Below are 17,017 nucleotides of genomic sequence, written 5' to 3'. Positions count from 1 at the left end.
TTGTTCTGCCACAACTCTGTGGTGGGTTGTGTGCCCTTGTCTCAACAGTTTGAGCTGTTGATTGTGATGATATTGCTGGTTAGGTGCTTCTTCCCTGGCTTACTGATGAAGTATCTAAACTGCACAGGTTCTGGGCTTACAGTAGCTGGACTAGCCTGGGAGCTGGCAGAATAGAGGGTTGTTTTGCCCTCCCATCTGGGAAATGGTGGTTACCACAGGTGGTGACTGTCATTCCCTGAAACTCATCCTGGAGGGCCCCAGGCAAACCCAGCCTCACTGATGAGAACACAGATGACTTCAGCAGTTGAAGCTTCTGTCTGTATAGCAGCAGATAAACCATGTAAATGAACCCATTAATTCAAAAGCTGCATCTTAAGCAGCTTTTCTCCAGAAGAAGCACCTTGCTGGGTGTTTAAGCTAATGCTGTCCCTTCTGTATGATTTGTGTCCTGTCTGTTGTCTGCTAAACTCCATCTCATAAGTCTTGTGTTCGAGTGAAGGGATCAATAGTTATGATACCTGCAGGGAATTACTTTTCTGCTTGGCAGCCATCATACAAGTTCCCTTGGTAGATGCTTCAGATGACACTGATTTCTGATGAAGTCATACAGGACAGATGTAGAATCAGTTGCTGGCAGCTTTGGGCTCTCCTTGAGACACTTTGTACGAGACTGCTGGTGTATAACTTTTCCTTAAGAAAGCTCCTGGCTTTTCTTATATTCAGAAAGCTATTTGTAGTGGAGTGTGCTTTAAATTGAACTTCTGGCAACACAGTTATTGTGCATTTGCCCAGTTCCTGTTGCTCAGGAGATCAAACACTGCTCCCAGCGGACAAATGCAACACAGAGGAGTTTGACTCACTGTGTTTATTATTTGTTGGGAGTGGTACCATGTTGCAAACCTGAACAATGCTGTGCTTGCCTTTTGCAGACCCTATTCAGAGAAGGTATTCCCTCCTGGGGGTCATACAGCTCTATGCTTCCAAAGAGATTGTATAATGTAGTGTAACTAGAAGCTAGCCTGGTGACCCCAGGGATTCTTTTTTTTTCCCCTTTATTAAAGACTGAAGATAGATACAGATTGAAGAAAATGTGCAAAGGAACTCTGTGATGGTGCTGGATCCATAAGGCTGTTAGTGCATTGGCAGACCTGCCATTGCTAGGTTTTCTCTCTAGCACTCTAGCAAAAGAGAGATTTAAAGAATGTTGCTGTATTTGCTTTGTGGAGGCTGGTAGGGTGACTTCTACACTGTTAAGGACAAGCAAAGCAGTGGAAGTTGAGAACACCAGCAGGAATGACGCTGAGTAGTGAAGGTGGAGAGCTGGCCCTGAAGGATTCCTGAAGTGAAGACTAATAGTCTACTGCTGATTTGGAACTACTTCTCTTCCTTTCAAAGAGACCACATACTTTAATAATGCTTTTCATCACTATGCAACAAGGTTTTTCTTTAGATTAAGGAAAAAGGAATAGCACGTGGAGAAATAAGATGTCACTTTTCCTTGCTAATTTCTGTAGGATGAATACAAGCCAGAAAAGGCTTTGTCGGAGGAAGATCTGAAGAATGCAGTTAGTGTGCATCATGCACTGGCATCCAAGGCAACAGACTATGAAAAGAAACCCAATGTCCTCAAGCTTAAAACAGCAGATTGGAGGGTCCTGCTTTTTCAAGCCCAGTAAGTGTTCTCTTCTGATCTGTGCCAATAGTTGGGGGAAGAAGGCAGTTCTAAAAGAGGGGTAAATTCATGCCTGGACAGGTTAAAGCAGAGGCTTAAAAGGTTCAATCTGTTTATATGATCAGAAATAAGATTAAGCACTGATATTATTAGAGTGCACAAGTAGTTCATGAGAAAGAAATATCAAGTTTTAAGAGGCTTTTTAATCTAACTGAGAAAGGCATAGCAAGATGCAGCAGCTGGAAGCTGAAGCTGCAGGAAATTCAATTTGGAAACAAGACACAAACTTTTAATAGTCAGAGTGATTAATCATTTTAACAGATGACCGAAGGCAGTCTTGGATTCTGTCTCCTGATGTCATCAGGACTTAGCCGGATGTCTTTCTAGAAGATACACTGCGGTTAGAAACAAAGTTAGTACTTAATACAAGAATAATTTGATTAAGTTCTTCAGGCTGTGATATGCAGACAGAACAGATGATCTTCTTTGGACTTCTGGCATTGAAAACTGATGTACAGGTTTTTTTGGTATTAGCCATTTTCTAATGAAATCCACATGGAACCTCCTAGAGATCTTAAGCTGCAGAGCAGATGAGACTTTAGGACGTATGTCTGAATCAGGGCATTGACTGGCTCTGTTTCCTAATGCACTTGGTTTGGAATAAAAAAAGATGCATGCTAGGTAAGTTATGGACTTATTCATGAGCCAACCTGTGAATGAGGCACCTGAAACTAACCACTCTCAAAAGTCAGAAGACTCAGCAGACTCTAAAACTTGTTCAACTATTCTTACTCTCACTTTGAAAGTGCCAGTGGAAGGGTGGAAAGAGGGAGAGGAGGCCGAGTGAACAAGCGCTTGATATGTGTCTTTTCTCCCAGGAGCCAAGAAGAAATGCAGACCTGGATCAACAAGATTAACTGTGTGGCAGCTGTCTTTTCTGCACCACCGTTTCCAGCAGCAATTGGCTCCCAGAAGAAGTTCAGTCGCCCACTCCTGCCAGCCACCACAACAAAGCTATCTCAGGTGAGCTGTTGTCTAGAGGGTTGGTAATGGAGATTGTTCTTGACTGGTTGGAGTCTGGAAAGTTGTCCTTAACACTGCTTTGCTCCTGTCAACACTAGTATTTGTAGGAAAAATAGTACATCTGGTAGGACGATAAATCTGTTTCCTCAGTCAAGATTTTAAGTAGACAGAAAGAAGAATTAAATTGGCCCAAAGAGGACACTGGAAAAGAGTTTTCCTCCCCAGCCCAAAGAGAAAATTAGAAAACACTACAGAGCACTGCTCCTTATTCCCCTTGTCTAAGCTCAGAGGAACAGTTTGAGACATGGTGCTATCTGGAGACTTTCAACAAGCAAGGGGAATCATGGTTCAGTGTCCTGTGGTGGATCGTTATCACAGTTTTTTGAATCCCCATCTCTGGACACAGTCAAGGTCAGGCTGGACAGGGCTCTGAGCCACCTAGTCTTACCTATAGGTAACCTTGTTCATTGCATAATGGTTGGACTAGGTGACCTCTAGAAGTCCTTCCCAACTCAGATGATTCTATGATTCTGTGAAGGAACATACTTGAATATAATTCCTTTATATTTCTGATGAAAAGAGTAGCTAGTGTGACCAGTACCAGATATAGGATTTTCATCCGATGGATATAGTCCTGCAGAAGACATTTCAAATACCATCAAACTGGTGTTATTTTTATGAATGTGTTTATTTCCACCAATTGCAAAGGAAATAAACACTTTATTTCTCTAATATTTTTCCAGGGGTCCTTATCAGCTGAGGGAATTCTTGTTTTCATGTTCATTAACTGTTACATGAACATCCTTGGTCTTCCCATATGTTTATATAAGTTTTACCTTCTGCAACAACCTGTGTCAGGGACTTTCACAGCTCTCATACTTATTGCATGAACAAACATCTCCGGCTTCTTTCAGCCTGGCTGTGCCTGACGCTTGCACCTGTAGCTCTGTGTACTTTGATGTGATACATGCCTGCAATTTCTCCCGCATTGGCAGGAACCCACTACTGACTGCATTAATCAGGTGGCAGAAGGGAGAGATCCCAATCGTTGGTGTATAATTTTATGAGTAAGCTGCTATAACTTTTAAAGTCATCTCCCCGTGCTGGATTGCTTTTTAAATGCGTTTTTGCCATCTTCATAGCCTAGCAACACTCCTTAGAAACCATTATCTCATGATCTGCATTTCTCTAAGGGGGTGTTTTTTATGTCGCCCCTGCTTTTTCCTGCTCTGTGGCAGTAGCCTTTCTTCTTATGATGTGATGACCGACTTTCCATCTTCTATTCTGGGTTAAAGTTTAAATTATGTCTCATACAGGATAATAATAACTTGTCCTTTTGCTCATGCATACTTTTTTATATGTACTATCTGGGGTTTCAATAATTTTCCCCCAGACACAAAAAAAAACATTTTTTTTTTTACTCATTGTTCTGTGTGATTGTTCCATTTAGCACATTGTTTCCCAGACTCACTGTTTCTGTTTAATCTGGAAAGGGAAAAAATAGAACACGGCCCTGTGGTTTGTGTCTTGAAGAAAGGGAGACACAAAAAGTGGAATAAGATAAGCTGTTTTAGCTAACGGCAGAAGAATGTTAAGTGTTCAAAGCAGATAAATTAAAAGACAAGTAGAAACATGTCTGTTTTTATCTGTCAGTATGGAAGAGCTGCCAGCGGGCTGCTTCTTATTTGGCAGACAAAAAAATAGGAATTGTCAAATTCCTCTGGTTGCTGTTTAGGATTCCGTGGGCTGAATCGTGATGCACAGTACTTCTTCAAGGGGCCTCTTCCTGGTCAGGCAGAAGATGCAGTGAGAACCTAACATGGCTGGGGGAGGGAGGATAGACATGACAATTTCCATGCAATCATTTTACTTAGTTTGCTTTCAATGTCTGATCTTAGCCTGGAGGGATGTGACAAAACTGCGTATAATGGTACACCAGCGTAGAAGGGATTTAGTAACTTTGTTTTCCTTTTTATTTTACCTCTGGGGGTGTGAATGTATACACAAATACATCAGAGGGTTGCTGCCCTGAAAATTACAAGCGCTTTTCAAACACCTCCTGTCATCAGAGTAGAGAACCCTCTGCAACAGGATGTCCCTGAGACCAGCAATTTAGCACAAAGAGTGATAGGACACAGAAAGAACAGTGGATTCATGATAGTTACTAACAGCAACAACAATTTCTGGAAACCACTAGGGATCATATGTGAGCTGAAAGGCTTAGTCCTTGGTGTTACTCATAGTGCACTGCACATATGTCTGAGATAGGCTTGAAGCTGCAAGCTGCACATCCACACCAATAGGACACTACTGGCAGCAGTCCTCTCCTCTGAGGCTAGGTAAATGTCTGGTAACTGAGCTAGGTGCTACCTGCTGTTATGACTGACCAGATCATTAAGGTCTGCGCAGTGGTATCTATATTTTGGATTTACCTAAATCAAACATAGTTTTAAATCCAAGCATAGAAATGGCCAGAAGGCCATGCAGCAGGAGCTGGAAACCTTCTGAGCTGAGGGAAGGTTAGCTGACAGATGGACTGGAGGAAGTGAGTGGGCCTGGGATTATGATAAAGGAAATTAGAAAGGAGAGAGTAGCAGCTCCTCACTCTTTCCAACTGCACAGTGGGATAAAAGCTAGTAGCAGCTTAGCAAAATGAGATACCTTTTTAGGAGAGGGCAAATCCTCTTCTTCAGAATGCATTGCATTCTTCTGAACAAATAGAAGCCACGGACTGGAGAGAATTTGGTAGTGTGTAAATGTAAGGAAGGGCTCTGATTTCATGTCCTTTCTGTCCTGGAAAAAACTGCCTTTGTATTGCAAAGACCCTGCCTCAGGTCTCATTCTGCCCTTGGTCTGACGCCATGTAACAGCCTTAATTAATTTGCCAAAAAATATATTAGAGCAGAAGTGTCATGTTGTCAGTAAAGCTCTGCAGCAAGCTGCTTCCGTTGCTCTCAGCAAGGCGAGGGATGACAAGTTTGCTATCCTTCCCAGTGGCATCTGCTCACTGCTGAGTTTTTCTGCAAAGTTGGCCACTTTACTTGGATGCCTTTGAGAATGCTGCTGGGGACAGAGCTTTGGGAAAACAGGTCTGATCAATCTAATTAAGATTAGTAAAGGTTAAGCAAAAATTCTCCTTTACTTACTGAATATTTTAGGTTCTATAATTTATGTGCTTAATATGTTTCTGAAGGATGAACAGCTGAAATCCCATGAAGCTAAGCTGAAGCAGATCTCCACTGAACTTGCTGAACATCGCTCCTATCCTCCTGACAAGAAGCTTAAAGGCAAGGAAGTAGATGATTACAAACTGAAGGACCACTATCTGGAATTTGAGGTAAATGTGGGAAACGTTATTGCCTTTACTTTTTGTGTGTGGATGAAGATGGTCTCATTCTTGTAGTATAATCCTGTATTTCTTCAATTTTCACCTTATTCCAGAAGGTGAATAGGAGGATGCTCTTTCTCAACAAATAAGTAACAACAGTCCCAGAAGTCTGGATGTAGGTCCTCCTTTTGATAAAGACTTCCTGTGACCTTGGCTGCAGGCATAGCTCCTTATCTGTAAAATGGAAAAATGTGACCCTCTCTTCGTGCCCCTTTTATCTTTTTGAAAACATTACAAGCTTTTCAGGCAGGAGCTGTCTCATGGTGTAAAGCCATGTGTTGTCCAGAGTGATGGGACTTTACTGTAGCACTGTGTTGGTGTCATTGCATATGGTGAGTTTGAGATGCGTTTCTGCTGTTTTGTTCAAGGAGTGTGGCTGGCTAGTTTGCTTTTCTACATGCCATATATCTGTAGTGATCTGACCAACAACCAAATGAGGAAGTGGCTGATAAGCAAAATGTACACAATGATGTGAACAAGAGAGACTTCATCATCAACAAAAGTGGACAAAAGTAGAGTCATCTCACACGTAGCATATAATCAAGGAAGTGATTATAGAACAACATAATATGGAAAGCTTTCTTACCCTTCTTTGGCGAGCAGAAGGAATTAGAGTGCTGTTGCAGGGCTATGATCTCATTGAGACCACAGAGATTCTGTTAGGCCATTTTCAAAGATCTGCTGTTAAGACTTGTGCTTGCAAGCCCTGGTCCTCCTGCAGAATTTTGACCACTTTGTTATCTGCTTAGGAGACAGCACAGCAGGGCCCAAGCAATCCAGGACTTTTCTGGTGTGCGTCAACAACTTGCTAATGCAGTTAATCAAGCAGCAGACAAGCAGAGACGCTTCTCTGGACTTCTTGTCTGAACAGACTAAAACTCAAGCACATGAAAACTGGAGACAACCATTGCAGCAAGTTGCTATGAGATGTGGACTTCATGATACTGTAAGGAGAAGTCAGAGAAAAGAATCAGATCGCAACTGTGAGCTTCAGGCCTGTTCATTGAACTGCATGGAATAATCCTATAGGATACAGCCCTCAGGGGAAGAGTGCTTCAGGAGAACTGGTCAGTTTTCAGGTATCACCTCTTCCAAACTCAAGAATGGTCCACACAAATAAGAAGTCAAACAAAGGTGGCAGAGGCCTTTGTGAATGAAGAAGCTGCTCCTGAAAATGAAGCGCGCAGAAGTGGAAGCTGTAGCAAGTAATAGCAGGAATATAGAGATACTGTTCAAGTATCAAGTTTGTTTTGTTGGTTTTAAGGAAGTCAGAACCTATGTGGAGTTGAATTTGGCAAAATGTTGGAAGGTCAAGAAGAAAGAGTTCTATTGGCACCTTAGTGGCAGAATAGCCAGGGAAAGTATGGGTCCTAGTTGGAGCCTATAAGGGAGCAGCAGACCTGGTCACAGTGGGCAGAGAAAGGCCAAAGTAGTCAATATCTTTGCCTAGATCTCTATTGGTAAGACTAGCCTTCATCATTGCAAGTCCCTGAGCCTAGTGAATAAGTCTGGAGCAAGGGGCCCAGGGAGTAAGTCTGGAGCAGGGCATATTTCTGTAGTTAGGAAATGATATAAATTGGATAACACACAAATCCATGGAATCAGATAAGATTCACCCATGAGTGGAGTTCTTAGGGAGGTGAATGATATAACTGGGAGGCCATTCTCAATTACCTCTGAAAAGTCATGGTGACTAGGAGAGGTTCCTGAGGACTGGAGGGAAGTTTATGTCATTCCTATTTCAAGAAGAGCAAGGAGGAAGGCCCAAGAGACTGTGTATGGACTGGCCAGATTCTTCTCCATCCAGGAGGGGCCAGTAGAGTAAATTCTCCAGGATACCCCTTCCAAAAGGACTGAAGACAAGAAAGTGACTGGGTGTAATCAGTTTTTGTTTATAAAGGAGAAATCATGCCTGATCACCAAGATAGCCTTTTAGAATTATACATCTGGCTTGATAGGTGAAGGGAAAGCAGTGGAAATGGTTCGTACTGACTTTAACATAGATGTTGATATTACCTTCCCTAACATCCTTAGACAGTCTGATTAGTAGACTGGGAAAGTTGGCAGTGAGGTAGTTTGGAAGCTGATGGTCAAACAGTTCTGATCAGTGTTGAACACATCACTCAGTTGTGCAGAGTCAAGCCACGCACTTTCTATCTATGGTATGTTTTGGAACTTGTGAAGGCAAAAAGTAGCTTTGTGTTGGGACTCTTGACTAATATTTTCTATTGCTTCTTGAGGCATGGTGAGTATGGATGAAATGTAGGCCATGGTGTCTGATTATTTGTAATGACTGATGGTAAACGAGGTGGTTGCCTTGATTTTGTGTGTGTGTGTGTGTGTATGTGTTTTCTGTCAATTTTATTTTTGAGAAGTATATCTCAGTTACCTTTGTACAAAGCAGAACCAGTATAGCACAAGAAACAAAAGATATCTTCTTCCCTAGTGAGAACCTTGAACAGGTTCAGTCTGCATGATTCAGATGTGTGATCAGCACTGCAAGAATGCCCGTCTAAGCTGGCAAATGGAGATACTGACTTCAATTGTGTGTGCAAGATGGTGATTCAGGGTGTTCCTGTGTAATGCTGCATTACCCACATATTTGACACAGATTTCACGGGGTGTACTGAGCAATCAGTTCAACAGTTTGTAGGGAAAACAAAAAGAAAAGTGAGCTATCTGAACATTCAGAATGGGAGCTTTCCACCAGTTTTGGAATTTCATCACCTTCCCTTCTGAACAGAGTGCTGTCAATGTCATACAGGATCTGGTAGCAGACCTTGCTGCATGAGGTCCTTGCAATAGGACAAGAGGCAGGCGAGAGGTGGTATTTTATACTTGTCTCTGTCAGGCAGAGCCTGCTCTCTGAGTACACCTTTCATCTGCATGTGAAGGGCCAGGCTGATAAATCCCCAGAAGCATCGCAGAAAGGACTTCTTAGTTCTCAAGGAAGCAACATGGTCCAATTAGGGAGGAAAAGGCCAAATTAATTTTGTTTAGGCCCTTGTAATTTCTCTTCATTCAACTGCCTCGGCTTCCATCATTCTTATTTCTGATGTGGTTCCTTATGTTGTTTCCTTGTGAGCAGATGTGACCAAGGAGTTGATTGTTCCTTGTTCAGGGATGTGTCTTCAAGCATTTCTCCCTACCTGGTGGCTTAGCTTGTGGAAACCAAGCAATGAGCATTTTCTCTTTGCATGTTGTCTGAAGAAGCTCTACTCCAGATGATGATTGTTCCGTATGGGAAATACATGAGCAAGAAATCTTCTTAGTGCTGTTAGGTGAGAGGTGAAGCTAGGAATTTGATGGATGGCTGCCTTATCTCTTCTTTACACGTGTTCAGGCTACATAGATAACCATTTTTAATTTTTGTGCCTTATTTTCGTGACAGAATTTTTTAGATTTTTTTTTTTTAAAGGAAATTTCCACCAAATTGAATACTTACCTTCAAGTGTCAGAACATTAATAAAGCAAGTTTGGAGCTATAATCAAATGAGAAACTTGCAGGTGCATTGGTTAACTGATGCAGAAATGGCAAGCGCACAATATCCAGCACGAAATGGCCACTGATGAAAGTGCAAGGCAGAAACTAGTCCTTGTCCCCTAGTGGTGTTTAGTACACCAACAATAAGCAGAATTCAGTATGGTGGTAATGTCTCCCTCAGCCATGATGAATATTATACTGATACCAGCCTTAGAGCACTTTCTTGGCTTCTTTTTTTTGCAGTGATGTCCCATGCATTTTGCGATGAATCATCCATCAACCCAATGCATCGTCTGAATTCTGCTTGCTGTTTGTACATTTTCTTTTATATTGTATGACACATCTTATCTGCTTAATGTGTTTGTCTTTTGCATTGTGGAGCTAGAGCTCGAAATATGGAATTTTATAAGAATGCCTTTTTTTAATTTACTTTTTAGGTATGTTCTGCCTGTGAGGTTTTGTTTATTCAGAGGGCTCTCTGGAAACACTGTCACAATCTCTTATGTTTTGCTCTTTATATTCTGCTCTTCAAAGTAGTTATCAAGCTTTTAGCCTTTCTGCCCTCAAATAGGTATTATTACCTGAACTTTTATTACAAATTGGAAGAATTTTCACTAAATGCTTTTTCCTTAGTCAGGAACATAACAGTTTGGCAGCTGTTTTCAGTGAAAATACTTACTCTCTCCTCTGTCCCCCAGCCCACTGAGGTCACCTTAATTACAATGCTTGCACCATTTCCTTAGTGGCGCTGTCAGGGTCAGATTATTGAACAAATGGCAAAAAATGGGTTGATCAGTTCTCAGCACCTCGTGCCACAGGTAATGTGTTTGAGGCCTTGCTGTGACCTTTCATTAATCTACCTTCATATTATTGGTTGCCGAGGTGTTCTGTGCAGAAGGATGATGTAACAACAGAACAAAAGCTTCCCATTGGAAGGGGAAACTTCACTTCAAATGAGAATCCAGAGCTAGCAGGAATGGTTCATGGTAAAGTGAACTTCTCCCATACCAAAAATAGAAATGTTTAGGCAAAAAGCAGCCTTTGTTGTTCATAATGTTGTCTTGTCAGGGGAGTATGTTCTGCTGCTCCCTCATCTAGTCCTTCTTCTCAAAGTCTCAAAGGTGACTAAGCCCATAGAGTCTGAACTTAGATGGGCCTGACTTTGGTTTCTGCGCCTTGGGCTACAGCCAGAAAAACAGGACCTACTGATGGGAATGGAGGGTTGCAAGGGACAGTTGTAGCCATGGGGATTTTTCTTGTCCCTTAGTTCATTTTGCCACACATTGTATCCATGTGTTTTTTTTTTGAGCACACAATGTCTTGATATATATGGGGTGACTCAGCGCGGCTAAGGTCAGAAAGCTCCTTCTTGGTGTTGTTACTCAGAAATAACCATACATTCTAGCTAGCCGAGAGCCACCATTCATCAGACCGCTGGGATTTGTATGCTGCAGAACTGAGTGTTTTAAATTGCACAGCATTTCCTTGTGCACAGCCTGACCGAAATCCTTTTTGCGCAGTGCAATTTACATTAGCCACCATTGTTCGTATCCATATTAGACTCCTTACTTTCAACATCACTTTAAACTTGAAACTATTATGTTACCTAGTTGGTCTTTCAAATGTTTCTTCAGAATTTGTCATACACTGATTCAGCCCTTTCTTTTCATTTCCCAGAAAAATCGCTATGAGATTTACATTGGCCTCCTGAAAGAAGGGGTGAAGGAGCTGCTGAGCGGAGGAGAGAATGATGCGTCAGGACTGAAGAAATCCCACTCGAGTACATCGCTCAATCAGGAGTCTCCAGTTAGTGCCAAGGTGAAACGCAGTGTCTCAGAGAGGAAGGACTACAGGCCAGAAACACCCAGCATTAAGCAGAAGGTCACTTAGGGTGGAAATGACAACTAGGGGAACAGCCATGCAGCAAAGTACCGGTGGTCAAATTTTTTCCATTTAATAACCTGTCATACATAAAAATAAGTGCATCTGCCTGAATGGGGTGTTAGTGACATTTTCTATTGTATATTTTGCTGTTTCTGTGCAGATTGTGGGAGATGTCTTTGCTCCTGCTTTGCTTTGCTCTGTTAATTTATCATTTAGCAATTGAAGCATCGGGACTTTTTTGTGTTCTGTTACTAAAGGAGCTGGGGGAAGGGTAGAGCGCTGTGACGTATATTCTGTCTCTTCCCCATTTATCTCCTCCCATCGGCACGTGGCTTTCATCTCTCAAGTCACTTGTCACTTTATTTACGTGGTGGGTGGGAAAAATAACTGGACAAATGCTGCAGCTTTGCGAATATGAGCTGTAGCTGTGAGAAATTTGTACAAACAGGCAGCTGCAGAGGGCTGGATAGAGTCTAGGATACTGGGAACAGTGGTTTCCTGACAGGGCAGAGCATGTTGGTACTGGTAATTAGCAATGGGTGCTGTGGTAAATAGCCACTGTTGCTTATTGTTATTGAATTGACTCTGGACCCATGAATGCAAAGGACTGCAACCTGGAAATCTCTGACAATGCTGGGATGACAGCATTGGAATCATTTGTTTGCTTCTTTCCAAGCAAAAAGTCTTCTTCTGAGTTAGCAGGCTGAGGGATGTCGAAACCTGTGCTGTCTCTGTGTTCAGGGAGATGAGAAATTACCAAGTTGGAATGAACCACTGTGTTGTGGTGGTGGCTACTGTAGATGTCAACCATTAGCAGTGTGTTCTAAAGACAAAGGGCCTCTGTGTAGTTTTTAACTATACACTCTCACTTAGCTGCTATATAGAGCCTTATGATACATTGTCTCCTGATGCTCCACTTTCCAGGAGTTTCCTTGTTGGTACGTGTGGATGTATGCAATATCTCTGACAGTGACAGAGTACTTTGCCCTTTCTCTTCAGGAAAGGGTTTTCCTCAGCAGTTGATTTTTCTGTTTTAGCTGATATACAGGTCAGAGAGGCTGGGGCCAACTGGAGAATGGCATAGACCTGTTCTCACACAGGGCCAGGGTTTGATGCTGTCCTGCCTACTCTGTGCTGGAGGCTGGCACAAGGCAGCGTGACTGACAGATCTTACCCTTCACCTGCCAGTTGCCAGCTCACCTTGCAGTTCCAGCACATCCTGTTTCAGGCTTTCAGAAGGAAGTAGAGGCTGGGGAGAGGCCACCACAGGTAGAGCTTTCCATGCTTCAAAACTGTTTGGCCCACAGATCCTTGCAGTATTTGGCAGCCTTGAGTACAGAAATGATTCAAAAATCACTTGTCTGCTTCCCAGCCTCTGTTGCCTTATGGAAGCAAGATCAGTGGTTTGCCTGGTACTGTACTCTGTGGGTTTTAATGTCTGATTTGACACTGTCTTGCTGGGTGAGCTCAGACAAGTCTTTCCCTCTTTGCCTCACCCTTTCCATGTACAGAATAGTATAACCATTCTGGCCCTTTCCACAAACCATCCTGAGAGGTGAGTTTGAGGCCAGCTGAGAAATGTTGATCGCTGGTGTTTTTGCTATGCCTGGCACAGGGCAGCCGTCCTGATGGATGTAATTCTTAATGTATAGAGAAACGTCAAGATCAATGCAAGGACTGTTTAGAAATGTGCTGTTATTTTCAGCCCAAATAATGTAGGGTCACACATCAAGAAAAATTACCATCTGATTGGATGTGCATTCTGCCAGACTTCCCAAAGTGTCCAAGTCAATTAGACTAACTTATTGAACTGCTGGTTCCATGGACAGAAAAGGGAACAATTAAAGACTGAAGGACCTTAACAGGTGCCACTTGACTTCCCTCCCTGAGTGAGTACCACTGTGCTTTCCTAGTGTGCTCACTATTGGCTGTAACTGAGATGACATGCCCTTAGATGCTTCAACACCTCCTGGTGCTGAAGCACATCAATCCCTGCAGTTGCAGCCTGGCAGCGAAACCAGATGGGACCGATTCCATGTGTGATGATGCATTTGCAAGACACATGTGTGATGTGCACATTTGGCATTTGCCACTGAGTGTGGTTGCTCCATGCAAGGAGTCAGGAGGTCAGTGTCTAACCCTGGCAATGTCTGTAAAAACTGCAGTCCTGAATAGAAACTGTCAGCGCTTGTTTAGTGCTATGGCTGTAGAAGTTATGTATGTTTATGGTAGAGCATGTTTTTAGTTCTCTTGCTGAAGAAAGGGGAAAACTGAAAACTGGAGACGGAGGAACAGAGTGCAGCGTGCTGCACTGGGAGATTCACTGTGTGACAATGCGTATTGGAGAGGATTGTTTGTATGTATTGTATCTGGTAGGTGAACAGCTCATGGTGGATGGGGGGGGGGGTGGAGGATCAAAGCCAGGAGGAGATCCCTGCAGCTGTTTGTCATACTCTGGTGGTTTAAAACAAACAGTAGAGAGGGAGGTAATGCTGAGAAGGGAAAAAAGACATATGGGAGATGCTGAATGCTTATTTGAGAAGAAAACTTGCCCAGCTGTAGATAGTGGCATTTCATAGAAAGCATGCAACAGAAATAGAAAAAAGGCACAGGTTTGTAAATGGGCCCTGCTTGACTTTCACAATGGGGTTGTCTGGGTGAGCTTTTCAAACACAGCCTGGAATATGCACAGCAAACCTCTTGTGAATACAGAGTGCATAGCTTTAAAAGGTGAAGAGGCGACATTTTAACTTCTTTTTTTTTTTTTTTTTTTTTTTTTCCCTGAGCTTTTAAGATGTTGGCTGCTGTAGGCTGCGATTAAATTGCTGAGCTCAAAAAGAAATGATTCCTGTAAAATGCATTTCCCAGCTTTGACAGAGAAACTGGTTAATTCCTTTTCAAAGTCGTTGCAGAGGAGATGATTTGAAGCAATAGGAAAGACAAAAAGTGAACTGCAGAAATGATTTTTTTTTCAGTTTTTATTATTTAGTCTCCATTTCCAGGTATACTTGCAAGTGGGTTAGGGTGTAAGCTTTAAGTCTCATCTGTGCTTAGCAAATGCAGATTTTCACTGTATTTTTTAGTGATTAAACATTTGTTGAGCTTGGAGCACTCTTGGTGAGATTGTTGAGGCGTGCAGATTAGTTTGCTGAGAATCTGTCAGGTTCTGCTTGAGTTTTAATTAATGTCATTTTGCTCCATTGCTTTACAAATTCGAGGCATCCCAGGCACCCAAGTGAAAATGCACATTTCAGAGGCCAAGAGAAAAAGGAGATGCTGTCATGTAAGCCTAAGCCTCCTGGACTCCCTTAGGAACAGGATCATCTACTAAGCAGTACTCAGTTGCTTGCTATTTCCCCCTCCTCCCCCTCCCCTCTCCCCCAATGCTATTGTAAAGGATGGACACAGACTCTCAGGGGGCATCAGTGGTGTGTGTTGTTGGGTGGTACCACGGGAAGTCTGGCTGGATGGCTTTGCATGGTATCAGTGCCCTGCCTCTTTTTGCTGAATGTTTGACCTCAGTGACTCAGGAGCTCCCATTGTAATATCTAAGAGTGTTCTGCTGAGTTCCAGCCTTCCCCTGGGGCCCCTGCATGCCTGGCTGCCCCCACCATGCATCTGATCTCAGTATGGCTTTCTGATGATGCTCATTATGAGCTGGAGTTACATGGGGCCTGTTTTGTGCCCTGTTCAGCACAGGTGGAGCTGTGTCTAGATGCTCAGTGTTAAGACACTGCAGCACCAGCTCCTTCAGCTGCAACTGACAGACCACCACAAGCGTGTGTGTGAGTGAGCAGCCCCCAAGGCAGCCTTTGCGTTGGTGCATCCAGGGAGGCATCGTTCTTCCTTGCTGCAGCGTGCCGCCTGGAAACCGTCGCTCAGGCAAAGCCTCTGCCCACGTCTTGAGAGGGGGATGTGGAGAAGGGAGCAGGATTGGGCCAGCATCATTCCCTGAAGCACTGCTGGCTGCTCACTTATGTGGGCTCCTCTCCTGGCTGACGGAGGAGCAGCAGGAAGGTTTGGACTGGGCCTGGACATGACAGCAGAGAGGGGAGGGAGGGAAGGCATCTTTGTGCTTCTCCCTCCTCTCCTGCAACCGGAGGCAAGATACTCTCCCAAAGCTAAAATCGCCCTCTCCTTTGTAAGGCAGGAGGATGCTGAGATTTTTGTCGGCAGTGCTGTGAAAGGAAATCTCTGGGCCGGCTGTGTTTGTATGCGTCTTGCAGATAAATCACGCATGGACCAGTGAACATGACTGCAGCTTTTTAATCCGGTATTTATGTTGTGTCTTTAATTGATGTAGAGAGATAGTCAGCCAGCAGGGTGATTAATGTAGCAGAGCTGTGGGGGAACACTGTTCAGCTGTGACGCCAACTCAGACACTTTTTCATCTATAGCCAGCCACTTGTAAATGGTTACCAGAAGCTTTCTAAGGGCTGTAACAGCTCATCCCTTAAGTGCTTTCTCCTTGATTCTGCCCACTCCCAGGATGCTGCCTGTCCAAGTTTAGGGGCTCTTCTTGAGCGCAGTGTGCAGCAGAGCACCGCTTTGAGCAGGAGTTTGAGCTAACTGGCCTCCAGAGACTCTTCATGACCTGGATTGCACTGGTGCATTCTTGTATTGAGGCTGGTTGTCCATCCAGCTTGAAGCAGCCAAGCTTTTGGCTCACTCCAATGGGACTGGGCTCCCAGTTGATGATAGCAGTTGCTTTGGTGAGTAGGTGTCTGTGGCAGTGGAGAAAGTCAGTTGCAGCATGGTTATCATTGCCTTTCTGGAGCAATTGCACTGTGGTGTGCTTCTTGAAAGTGGAGATGGCTTTTTTCTGCAGACGGCTTGTAGCTTACAGTGTCTACATTCTCCAACCCTAAATCAATTTTGGCCTTATCACAGTTAGTCTGACAGCTCCTCCTCCTTTCTGTCAAGCTGCTTCTGTCTGTCATCTTAGCACCTCAGCTGCTTCTGTGTAACAGGTCTCTTTCCTTCCATGCTTGCAGAAATGTGGAAAATTTGACTGTCCCATCTTGCCTGGAGAAAACCTGCTCTGAAGCAGTGCTGCATTGAATAGATAACCCTTTGAGCAGTTTTCCCATTCTGCTCATTTGTAGCCTGTATTCCCAGCTACATTTATAGCTGGAAGGTGCGAGACAAGAGTTTCAGGCTCCTGTATTCCTCTTGTGTTGTGCTGCATGGATACAAGGTCCCCCTCCCACACTGAGACCAGACACTTGTGATGTTCCTAGTCACCTCTCTACAAATCTCAGAGGCAGAGGCAGCCTTCTGGGTGGAAACTTTGACATGCTCTTCTGCATGGATTTGGGGACTTTCCCAAATTCCAGGTCATAAATTTCAGGGAGCTGTGTGGGGAAAAAAAGAAAGAAAAAAAAGACACCATTTTCGATCTGTGTCCCCAAGCACAGAGAGAGAATGCCCAGAAATACCACCTTTGCAGAGGCAAAGGCAGTATAGACACCTTATCTGCAGCAATTTTCTAGATGGCTGCTTGTTGAAGCTTTACTCAGTGTGGATCTCCAGAAACTCTGGGGTGCCACATCTGCTCTGAAAGGGC

General features: G+C 43.5%; 1 protein-coding gene across 11 annotated transcripts in view; it reads left to right on the top strand.

The window, feature by feature from the left end:
- The window catches only part of PSD3 (pleckstrin and Sec7 domain containing 3), a 142,021-nt gene that overhangs the window by 96,947 nt on the left and 28,057 nt on the right, over window positions 1–17,017 (top strand). For 7 of the 11 annotated variants that reach the window (XR_004305693.2, XM_085530102.1, XM_085530104.1 and 4 more), the window contains 4 exons: window positions 1,515–1,672; window positions 2,551–2,695; window positions 5,889–6,032; window positions 11,245–11,385. Coding sequence is in view for 10 of the 11 variants with exons in the window: in XM_085530102.1 (XP_085386228.1) it covers window positions 1,515–1,672; window positions 2,551–2,695; window positions 5,889–6,032; window positions 11,245–11,385 (588 nt within the window). In the remaining variant the exon portion in view is untranslated. Of the gene's footprint in view, window positions 1–1,514; window positions 1,673–2,550; window positions 2,696–5,888; window positions 6,033–11,244; window positions 14,560–17,017 lie in introns of those variants that run through there. The other 4 variants (XM_085530105.1, XM_015849599.3, XM_032441493.2 and 1 more) reach the window with 1 other exon arrangement.

The sequence above is a fragment of the Coturnix japonica genome, chromosome Z (genome assembly GCF_054131305.1).
Source record: "Coturnix japonica strain WE chromosome Z, WE-NBRP24, whole genome shotgun sequence".
Taxonomy (NCBI): Eukaryota; Metazoa; Chordata; class Aves; order Galliformes; family Phasianidae; genus Coturnix; species Coturnix japonica.
The sequence above is the reverse complement of the archived record's forward strand: the minus strand, read 5'-3'. Positions and strand labels throughout refer to the sequence as shown.